Raw genomic sequence first — 11811 nt, 5'->3', positions numbered from 1 at the left:
CAATAAAAACGTTTCACTGTTCTGATACTTTTCTCATCTGGAAAATCCATCAACATGACAAAACTTCTGTAATCCATCCAGTCTGGGTCCTGTTCTGTTACTCTCTGCATTTTGTATGTTTATTTGTAGTGTTGTATTTATTTTGTTCTTGTTTGTTCATTTCTTTTTTTATTCATTAAAAGAGAAAATATTTTATCTATTGAAGAAAAAGACGTGAGCAGTGTCATTCTGAGCACAAACCATGTGCTGTGTGAGTTTCTCCAGTACAGAAAACACACTGACAGTCTGAGTTACTGATGTGATGTTGTCCCTGGCGAGGCAGCAGATGAAACCGAAGATTTAGTGGAGGGTAAACTGAAGTAAGCATTGAGTGGCTTTTCATATGCATTATGTGATTGAAATTCGTTGCCTCCCATAAATCTTAATGACAAAATTCTAAGTGAACATCACGTGACAGGGAAATTTGTGGTCTTTTGACCTGACGTCACGGTTTCTTAGTTAATCCAGAGCAGACAGAAGAAGTTGGATCCAGTTTATCTCTAAGTGCAGCAGACTCTGGTGTGAAGCCAGGCTGCAGCAGCACAGCCAACAGTCTGCCGCCGGGAGCTGCTCTCATGAACCTCCTTCATCACCGGGGCTGAAGGTTTATGACGGGACTTTATCTGTCAGTACCTTCAGACTGATTTAGACCCGCTCTGCACGTGGATCAGACTGTTCCTGCGCGTAAAAACGCTCCTGTCGGATTTTACGCACACTTCGGTGGAGAAAAGCAACAGGAAAACAGTCACGGTGGCCTTTTCTTCGTCTTAAACAGAGAGCAGCAGGTGTTTCACTCCCAGCTCGGTAATAATTTCTAATGCTGAGGTAATTATTACTCCTGGAGACTCTGTGGACGCGTTGTGCCAAGATGTTTCCGCAGTTTCCCTGGCGGCGCGCCTCCGCCTCAGTCACCCAGCCAGGACTGAGGACTGTTTGCCTGCCGCTGCCTCTCCAACACCTCCAACATTTCACCGGGTTATAACAGAGGAAAGTGACCTGTTAAAGGGGGAAGTTGTCTCATGAACGAAGGTCTCTTGTGTCCTGATAATCTACTCGTCAACTTTTAAGAAGGGCGATAGCAGCGCAGGGCGACCTCTTCGGTGGAGGCACATTTTGTCACGACACCGCTCAGTGATGCCTCAGCGGATCCGCGTCCTGCTGCTGCTGCACCTGGCCGTGCTGCTGCTGCTGGGCTGGCCGGCCGGGGCAGCTCGGGTACGAAAGAAGGCCAGCAGGACCCGGGCTTGCCTGGACCTGCCGGAGGAGATCCTGGAGCAGATGTTCGGGCGTCTCTCGGTGGGAGTGATGAGCGCTTTCCATCACGCCCTGCAGCTGGAGCCGCAGGACAAACTCAACCTGACCTGCCCGGCCAGCGCACGGTCCCCGACCGACAGGAAGACCCGCCTCCCGGTCAACCTGCTCAGCATGTCGCCCTGGGCCTACAGGTGAGAGCAGGTGCATCATACAAGGGGCAAGATTTTAGTTTTGGTTTTATCTAATTTGTATTCTGACCTGGTTATGCAAAAGAAAAATGAATCTGTTAAATTCCTTTTGCCAGGATCTCCTACGACCCCACCAGGTATCCCCGCCACATCCCGGAGGCGTACTGCCTGTGTAAGGGCTGTCTGGTCGGCCCGCACGGTGAGGAGAGCGAGCTGTACCGCAGCACTCCGGTCTACGCTCCGTCTGTCATCCTGAGGAGAACCGGCTCCTGCCTCGGCGGCCGACACTCATACACAGAGATCTACGTCTCCATCGCGGTGGGGTGCACCTGTGTGCCGCTGCTGGAGAAGCAGCGGGACGGCAGGACCAGCAACCAGAGCCTGGAGAGAGCAGAGGCCAAGGCTGGACAGCTCTCTGCGGGAAACAAAGTGTGAAGGGAGCAGAGCTGTGGATTTCTACACCTGATCCATGATTATAAGTTTTCATCTTTCCCCACTGACACTCAAAACAATCCAAAGAGATCCTACCTGTGAAGGAGAAGCTTCTGAAACTGTCCCTGAACAAGTTTGAATATTGGGATGATGAATGGTTTAGACAGAGCTCCTGCAGACTGACTTAAAGTACATCACCTGGAAGAAAATGAGGACTGTTTGTCTGTTTTAGTCTTAAAGAAGACTTTTATTTGTTCCACTTTCTCTCTTTTGGTTATGACGCCATTTGGATGTAAACATTGTATTGACCTGGACTTGACAAAATAGTTGTACAAGGACACAAAATCCAAAGTAGAGAAAAACTGAATCTGCAACTGTTGTATAGGCCTGAAAATCCAAAGAAGACTAGATGAAACTCTGAAGTACAACATGACATCTGAAGGGTTGGTTCAGCCAAAGTACACAAAACATACAGTGGGGTCCAAAATCCTGGGACCATCAGTCAAGATGCTCCTATTTTGCATTTTGATTAGAATGTGATAGAGTTTCAGAATATCTCGGTATTTGCTTTGTCCCTGTTGTGCTTTAATGACAGTTTGCACTCCAGCTGCATGGACCCCACAAGTTAGTGTGAAACCTGCTGTCTCATGTTACTCCAGCATGATGTGACAGTGTTCCGCAAAGCTTCCTGTGAACATTAATGCTGAATATGGTTGAGGTCAGGTGACTGGAGGAAGGTCCATGACAGTCAGGACTCCTCAGTCTTCTCAAGTAGTTCTGTCGAAGCTTTGAGGTGTGATTGAGAAGTATTTGACTCGTGGTCTCAGACTCTTTGACCCTACTGTATGATGCTTTTGTTCCCTGCCATGCAGATAGTTTGGATTTTATTTGCCCACATTTTGAGAAATTCATGCAAATCACATTTTCCTCCATAGTTTGTGGCTGGAGGCAGAAATCTCAATTTATTTTATGGACAAATTAATCATTACTATCTGCACAGATGGATACAATATTATTTAGACATTTCAGATATTTAAACATGTTTACTTGTAGTTTGGAAGGACTGTTTAAATTAAAGCAAACAAATGAATGAAGCATTTTATTCCACTGTCAACAACCTGATCAATGCTGCCTCCTGCTGATGTGAAAACACAACTGCAGGTTGAGCCTTTTGCTCTGATCACCAGGACAAAACTCGACTGCATGGAGACTACATCCATATTCAACACTTGAACAACAACTTGTCACTCAAACGTCAAGTACTCCAGATGACTTTACTTGTCTCCAACAAAACGACTGAGCAGTCACATTCAGCACATCAGACTGCAGAGTTAGCTCACCTCTCCCAGTGACTGTACAACCAAAACTGACCACTTGTTTATTTCCCCATCACACTCAGCATTTTTAGGAGACAGGAACTGATAACATTTGCAATATCCCAGAAATCCTCTCAGCTGATGTCGTCATGACATCATGAACGTGTTTAGGAGAATAAACAGGCCTACAATATGAATGTCTTTCCTTTTTTAATTTATTCTTCCTGCATCTTTCTTCTTGTTAAACAGCTGCTGCTCCTCCGATGAGGAATCAAATGAAACATGACAAAAGGTTTTTATTCTCTGGCTCAACTCTTCAGCACTCTGGTGTCTCCTCTGGTAGAGCAGCAGTACATGTGTGTAAAGACTCCTATTAAATATACAGTTTATTTCTCTCACTCTGGGCCTCTTGTGCACTCTCTTTACCTCTCTGTTGCTTGTTTGTTCAACTTGGATGTGATGCCACAAACTCCATCTTGTACTGGTCTACATCATGTCTCGTGCTTATCTCCCAGTGTGCATTCAGCAAGGACATGGCTTCAGAAAAATAAAAATGAAGACAGTCTTATAACAAGTATTCTGCCAAACTGAAACTCTCTGCCATGCTGCTAATCAGTAACAGCAGACTGAGTGATTTTCCATCTTTAGAATTTAAAGGTACTTGAGGGGAATGTAGTTCTGTTCTGCCATACAGTGGAGGGACCTCACAAAGCATCCTGAGAGCAACAGAAGATGAAATACAGCTGTTTTCAAAAGCTGAGTTGTGCTCCACATGAACATGGAATAATCATATATTTGCTGTTTCCTGCTTGATATCAACTCACACTATTGTCCAAAATTAAAGTCAATTAAACTCTCATGGATTAAATAATTGTTTTCAAGTCCAAATGTAAACATTAAGAGATAAAATGAACACTGAACACGTCCACCTCCTTAATACATCCCTTCATTCCTGAACAGTACGAGCTGTGAGACACTGTACTGGAACATCTCTGAGTGACGTCCTCCGTCCACCTGGCTGACGTTCAGGTCCTCAGCAGGACAGCAGGAGAGACGGATAGTTGACAAAACAGCGGAACTCATTGGACAAGTTTTTGTTGTGTTTCGGCAGGAAGCCGCACATTTTTACATCCAGAAGATCTTTGGCCACATCCTCCATGATGGCTCCTGCAGACACAAAGATCAGACGTCACAGGACACTCAAAACGTTTCTGCTGCTCACTTTCTTTTCACTAAAGTGTAGGTTCAACATGAGTGATATCAGTTTAAAGCCTCTATGTGTAGACAAACATGAGAGACTGTCGCAGACTGCAAACAATGTGCTCATTGTGCCGGGATCGGCTCGTTTATCCTCAAAATTGATGAAATTTGACTACATATAAAATCAAAAACAGCAGAACAAGACGGTCAGTTGTCGGCTGGGTTTTCAAAGATTACTGATGTTAGAACTCAGAGCTGATCAGTTTTTCACACCATGAGTGTGGACACACAAACCTCAGTTTTCATATTGGTGTGGATATTAAACAGTTTCATCAATACAAAGCTAGCAGGTAACACTCTGTAATAACCATCATTAATAAATGGTACATTTATAGCTGATTAAAGGTTAGTTAATAGTTATTTCACTGTTAACAAACGATAAAATGTTTTAGAAAACATTTATAAAACAACAAGTATTTTATATAACATTAGAGGTGACCGTCTTACTTCACTTTACTGCTGAGCTATTTCACCTTGCAGTGGCCATTAAAATGGTACCAGTACTAAATTAAACTAAAATATTAAAGATATAGAGGATTAATAGCATGAATTCTAAATTATTTTTATGTTTACTTTTTTTATTCATTCAATACTTTGTCGCAAGTAGAAACTGAGCCAACATGTACACCATATCTAACACAGTGTCTCTTCGTCAGAGATTTATCATAAAGTGAAACAGGCGCTTATTTCTGTGACTTAATATAATAATAATGCAAACTGAGCCCCTCCTCCCTCTCACCTGTGCACAGCAGCACTTTGCCTTTGCTCAGGTATTTGATGGTTTCGGCCACTTTGCTCAGACACTCCTCAGACAGGTACGGTGGGTCGGCAAGGACGATGTCGAAGCTCTGAGGAGCCACGCTGGCCGAAAAAGACAGCGGCTCCTTGTAGTCATAGAAGATGAAGTCATCGCCGTAGGTGGCGAAGCGGCGGTCGTACTCCAACACGACGGAAGACACCCGGTCCGAGCCGTCCACTACACCTTGCTTTAACTTCTGGTACACACTGGGCGCACTCACACACGCTATCCTACGAGTAAAAACAAACACGAAATATAAAGACACTTAACACTCATGTTGGAGATGAAGCTTAAACCTTGGAATTTTTATGTTCCTGTGTGTAACTGGTCAAACACACAGTGTAAGGACTTCTTTTTCTACAGCTGCCATTTTGTTCTGATGCTAAAGGATCAGAATCCATCCATCACAGAAGACAGATGAAACAGTTTCTACACACACATATAGGGATGAGACCATAAGAAAGACTCATGGTGAATTTTCATTATTGGGTAATCATGAATCGAGATAATCGTAAATATCCTCAAATAAATGACTTGATGAAGCTGTCTAGCTCGCTGATGTGTAGTTCTATAATTGTTTTCTGCCTGTCACCATGGCTGGAGGCATGGCTTGCACATTAAATCAAGTTTAATCGAATGTATGTGAATACTACGGATTCCAAACTAAGAAACGACAGGGAGATGAGGTTACGGCCATTCATTTATGCTTCATTTGTGGAGGAAGACTGAAAGAACAGCTTGTTTATTCAGCTATAGAAAAAAAAAGAGTTTGTTTTATTACCTCATTAATATCGTAATTATTAAAATTCTGAGTTTGAATTTCTAACTACATATTGTCTTGTGAGCTGTAGGGTTTATCTTGCGACACCTGGATTGAGAATTACTGATCTAAAAATGAGGGATTGGCACTCAGTGTGTGTGTGTGTGTGGTTTTACCTGCCTCCCTCTCCAGCTTCACGTATGACCTCCTCCGCTAAATTAGTCGCTGTCTCGTCGCTGTACCAGAACTGGCTCATCCTCTGACGGACACAAACACACACGCACAGAATAAAAATGTACGAATAATTCATAATGAGAATTATTAGGTTAAAAAAAGAAAAGAAAGAAAACACATCCGACTGATGCTTCAGCAGTTTCTAAATGTTTCTGTCTCCTGTCACTAAATCCTGTAAACTCACCCAGTCCTCCTCCACCGCTCCCACAGCGAACTGGTCTGATGGTGTGGTGCTGTGAGCCTCGGTGGTCCTGGTCTCATTGTAAAACTCCTGCAGGGCGGCCAGAGTGTGAGCTGACAGCGCGGGGACGTCGTCATCACTGTCACTCATGGCTGATAGAGGAGGGGAACACAACGAAGGAGCAGAAAACCTGAAACTAAAAGAAAAGCACCTCAATAACAGGGCAGTAACTAGGAATGATTGTTTACTGACTTCCCATACAATTATATAGTGATGACATGATCATACTGTGCTGTAGTTTAAAAACAATCTGTTGCCCAAATTAATTTATCCAAGAAAATGGAAGGTAAAGATTTTGTTTAACATATTCAAAGATGTTTTATTTAAAAAAAAAAGCATGACATACAATCACAGGTCACTGCACTGAACATCAATTTGGTTATTTTACATATGATGTTTATATTTTCCACCTTAATTTAATTTAATTTAATTTAATTAGGCAATGTCATTAAGACTGACTTCACAACACATTAGAGTAGAGACACAGCAGAAAACAGCCACACACACAGGATTGGGCATATGTATGGATTTCTTCACTGTTATACTGGTTTTCTATTTTTGTCATTGAATTTGGATTGATGTCATTTCAGTGTTTTGAGACATTGTTTTGTTTTCAGGTTTCTCTTCTTGATGCTCTGTGGACTGTGGAAATGAGAGTCGCATTAAAGACACAATAATTGCTGCTCTGACCTTGTTGGTGTGAATGCTTCCAGCATAACACCATGTGTTCTTTTACACAAAAACAAGAATCTTTATCATTATTCTGAGCACAGTGCACTCAGCAGGGTCTCCTGTTTCTTATCATGTCACCTTTTAGGCGATAGGAGTCACTGTCTTTGAGGTTCAAGCAGCAGTACGAGATTAAAACATACACACACACACACACACACACACACACACACACACACACACACACACACACACACACACAGAGAGAGAGTAAAATGTTCCACTTTTTAATACATTATGGGGTTTATTCAACTTTTCAGTCCCATTCATAGTGATTGACTCTTTCCCACTTTTTCAGCTCTTCATTCTTGTTCAGCTGCTTCTTCAAACAAAGTAAGCAATGCAGTTCAGCTCCAGGCTTAAACTGTGTTCTTAATCTCTTTCCCATTTTAACAGCTATTCATACTCTGCTACTCTTCGAACTCTTCATATTTGTTCATCTGCTTCTTCATACAATGTTAAGTCAGCAATGCAGTTTAGCTCCAAGTCATTATTCAAGTAATGCAGTTTAGCTCCAAGTCATTATTCAAGTAATGCAGTTTAGCTCCAGGCTTAAACTGTTCTGCATTATTTATCCCTTTTCTCACCACATATTTGACATGTGGACATTTGTGTCGTCTACTACAGTAGATTTTTTTCCTCTTCACTCCTTTTGTAACATACTATTTCTACCACCACGGATATTTTTAACGTTTTAATATTTACCTTGCATAGCTTTACACGTGTATTAATTCAAATTTGACGGACAGACACTGTACGTTTGAAAACTACAAACACACCTGGTTAACACTCTTCAATTATCCCCGACATTTTTATTTAATTAGAACAAGAACGCATCATTTACATTTGTGGGGGAGAGTCTGATGACTGAATGACAGAAATGACGAGAGGAAAAATGAGCAGACCTGTCAGAAACTGGTCCCGAGCCCGACGAGCACTTTACTTCACCGCTGCTGTGTTGTGAACATGTGAGAAGTCGCGGCGCGATGACGTAAATCCAGAAAGTATGGCTCTTGCGGAGGGACAAAAGTCTCTATCTGGCTGTTTCTCTCTCACTGTGCTTTATTTTCAGTTGAGACCAGTGAACACACAGAGATGTGCTGTAGCTAAACGCCTCAGCTGTTTGTGAATAATCAAAAATAATGACAGATTTGGCCTTAAACAGAAGAATCACTGTAGGTTTGACATTCAACTTTAGTTCAAAACAATATTTCAAACACTGCCAGCAAAAAATGCAAATCCTTAAATAAGTTGGTGACATCATCTAAATACAAGGGTGTGACAGTTATCTTAACTTCAGTCTCAGTAAGTGTGGAAAAATAAACATGATGTTGCCAGATTATTAGGTACACTCAGCTAAAATTAATAAAATATTAATGTATTTAGTGTAGTTTGAGTCCTTTTGTGCTACGTTCACAGAAAAAACAAAATAATCTGTTTCATAAAATGATGCACTGTGTAAAGCAAAAGTCTTGTTCTAAACCTCGTCTTCATGACGGTCGTAATGTTCAGGTTTTGTTGAAACTGTTTTAAAGTTGTTGATTCAACTGACAGTCATTAAGGAGTGTGTAGATTGTGGTGCTGTTTAACTGTGTTGCATTATACAGAGGTGTGTCTGTTACCTAGGCTACCCTAATATCTCTAAATGGGATGAAAAGCATTATAGAAAGACCTGTCAGTACAGCACTGCAACTCAGTTATTCATTTCATGAGCTAGACAGGTGATATTTTACCTCCAAAGTCCTGCTTATCTTGAATAACAGCTACCAACATGTCTGGAAGATGAAATATTTGGTGTTACAGAGTATAATCAATATAAAGACAACAGGAAACATTCAACGAATAAGATTAAGCTAAAATGGAAGAAGGAATGTGGGCTTGTCATCTCAGAGGACTAGTTGAACTTGTGTTCTATCTAATCATCTTCCACAAGACCAGGCCTTTGGAGAGAGCTCTGTTGAAGGTATTTGATTAGATATTTTGTAACCCTTAAGCTAAAAAGTGTACAGACAGATGTGATGGAAAGAGGTCTATGCCGGAGGAAATGTGGTGAACAGCTGGCAGATCATTTCCGCATATTCTTGGGCTGCCCAGCCATTCGCTCGTATTGGCAGGAGGCAACACAAGCAATACAAAACATATTTGGTGATGACGGCTCTTTTACTACAATTTATTTGGGCAACATCGCAGCTCATCTTTTGGCCCAAGATAAATACCCACTAAAGATATTATTAACTGCCAGCACAAAAGCTGCAACACAAAATGGTTACAGGCTGAACCTCCAACAAAGACTGACAGGATAGATATTGCTACTACTATTCAAGGGATGGAACTTTTTTATTAAATTTACAGACTGTTACATTCCTGAGGTACTGGGAAAAATGGATTGTGTATGTGACCTCACAAGATGATCACTGAATATTTACCATATGTATGTATATATATATATATCAATGCAACTGTTTGTATAAATACAAATGTGACCAACTGTTTCTAGGTGCTGCACTTTTTTTTTTCTGTATTTCAATGTTCTCTTGAAAAAATAAAGTATATTAAAAAAGAATATTCAATAACTTTATTTATTTCTTAAGTAGACAAAAGACAACAGAGACGACATGAAGGGAAATGAAGAGGCCAGAAGGTTTTATACAATAAGTTTATGTACACTTTTACACTTCATTAACAAAACAGCCATTCTACAATAACCAGGATAGTGCTCTGAATGAGGAGGAGTCTGTCTCCAACATAATGCTTCAACAAGTGGCTCTGTTCCTTTTTATTTGGTTTGTTATTGCTGTCCTTCAACTCAAACAGTCTTTGCTTCAATCCAGTGTGTGTGTGTGTTGAAGAGAGATAGGGTGGATCTGCTGCTGTAGAAAAATACTACTGAAATTAATCTGCTAAACTTTAGAGGCCCGATCCTTCGTGGGCCTTCGTCTGTCCATTGGGAGGGGGGCCGCAACGTAATACTACAATCCAAATAGAGAAAAAATATCAAACCGCAAAGGTCAACACAGAGAACGTTGCTCCCCCCAGCTGAATTCATACAATGTTGAACTCAATCAACTCTTCCTGCCATCAACTGGCATATAAAAACATTTCAGTCATGTTTTTGTTTTTTTAACAAACATTTGTCAGGTTCAGATTTGAAAACATTATATTCCGATTTTGGTTTTCTGTCATCGCCAACAAACCAACGGCCTCCTGTGCTGTGTGGTTCAGCAACCCCAAAGACAGCCAGGCAAGACAAACCTTTGTTGTCATGGCAACATATCGCATGTGTGTGCATGTGCGTTTTTTGAGTGAGTGTGTGTGCATCTGCTGTATTCTTGGTGAATGACAGGCACAGTTGTTGTTTGTTGTCAGTTGATGTATGACACGATTCACACACGCACACACACAGAACAATCAACAAAACAAAGGCACTCTGGGAAAGATTGGGGTGGCATATGTGTGTGTGTGTCTGTGTGTGTGTGTGTGTGTGTGCCTAAGAATGGAAACTGTTAATATGAAGTGTGTATGTGTGTGTGTGTGTGTACATTGGGTAGGAGGTTGTCACCATGGCATTCTTGAAACAAAATGGCCCCTCTAACACCCTCAACTACAAAACCTCACTCTGGAAAAAAAGAAAAACGTATTTAATTTCCACCAACAGCGACCTGTTTTACCCTCAGTCACTGTGTGTGTGTGTGTGTGTGTGTGTGTGTGTGTGTGTGTGTGTGTGTGTGTGTGTGTGTGTGTGTGCGTGCGCGTGCATGTGCTCTGGCAGCCTCCAGGTACGCAAGGTCGTTGACATCAGCTGCTGGTCCACCTCTCGTCGCCATGATGGTCAGTGCTCCGTCATTTCAGTGAACAGGGCAGGATCCTCCGGCTGAGTCCATCTGCTCTGCAGTTCTGTCTCCATGGTTACCACATCATCGTCATCAAGTCCGTCAATCATGATGGAAGGGCGGCGCCTGGGGTGACATGGATGGGAAGGAAAACAAAACAAAAAAGAAATCCGAGGAGGCGAAAACATGTTCGACATTCAGGCATGAGATGGATCCCTGCAGGCAGAGAGACAGAGTTCCTCACAGGCTTCGAGCCGTCTCTTCTACCCATAGTTCTTAGGGATGAAGCAGGTGGGTTTTTTTGATTGGTTGCTTTTCAAAACGATGAGTGGAGGCGGAGTCGGTTTCCAGTGGTTATTTCATGCAGAGCAGGCCGCCCACATTGGCCACAAACTCCTCCAGGCTCTTGAGGAAGGCCACTTTCTGCTTGCGGTCCATGGTGGGCGGCGTGCTGCTGGCCGTCAGCTTGTTGAAGGCGTCGGCCAGCCGCTGGTAGATGACGGCGTCTCTCTGTGAGGAGAGCAGGGTCTCCACCAGTTCTGAGTACTCCGCCTGACAGAGAGGAGAAACAGACCATCAGCTCAGGGTCAAATAAAGATAGTTAACAGACGAGCCCCTCACATCCTGCCATCTCTCTACTGTTGACTGACACAAGATTAATGCCCTCCTAAATATATGATCAACATCTACTATACCTATTCAACTGGCAGCCTGTGGGCCAAATGTGGC

General features: G+C 42.3%; 3 protein-coding genes across 3 annotated transcripts in view; 1 reads left to right on the top strand and 2 right to left on the bottom strand.

Annotated features, from left to right (window-relative positions):
• Positions 1-244: 244 nt before the first annotated feature.
• il17d (interleukin 17d) lies at positions 245-2400 on the top strand. The gene is made up of 2 exons (XM_073473484.1): positions 245-1484; positions 1598-2400. The coding sequence occupies exons 1-2, from the start codon at positions 1174-1176 to the stop codon at positions 1914-1916; spliced, it is 630 nt and encodes a 209-aa protein (XP_073329585.1). The 5' UTR covers positions 245-1173; the 3' UTR covers positions 1917-2400.
• An 866-nt stretch (positions 2401-3266) lies between these two features.
• On the bottom strand, positions 3267-8237 carry eef1akmt1 (EEF1A lysine methyltransferase 1). The gene is made up of 5 exons (XM_073473482.1): positions 8158-8237; positions 6467-6659; positions 6225-6307; positions 5229-5518; positions 3267-4396 (listed from the first exon to the last, which is right to left on the bottom strand). Exons 2-5 carry the CDS (start codon positions 6611-6613, stop codon positions 4263-4265), a joined length of 654 nt encoding a protein of 217 aa, XP_073329583.1. The 5' UTR covers positions 6614-6659; positions 8158-8237; the 3' UTR covers positions 3267-4262.
• Positions 8238-9813: 1576 nt separating this feature from the next.
• The window catches only part of xpo4 (exportin 4), a 61888-nt gene continuing 59890 nt past the window's right edge, over positions 9814-11811 (bottom strand). Inside the window, exon 24 of the mRNA XM_073474092.1 lies at positions 9814-11634. Within this exon, the coding sequence (XP_073330193.1) occupies positions 11437-11634 (198 nt within the window). The 3' untranslated portion in view covers positions 9814-11436. The remainder of the gene's footprint in view (positions 11635-11811) is intronic.

Source organism: Pagrus major, chromosome 9 (genome assembly GCF_040436345.1).
Source record: "Pagrus major chromosome 9, Pma_NU_1.0".
In the NCBI taxonomy this organism is placed as follows: domain Eukaryota; kingdom Metazoa; phylum Chordata; class Actinopteri; order Spariformes; family Sparidae; genus Pagrus; species Pagrus major.
This window is presented reverse-complemented; position numbering and strand designations above follow the sequence as displayed.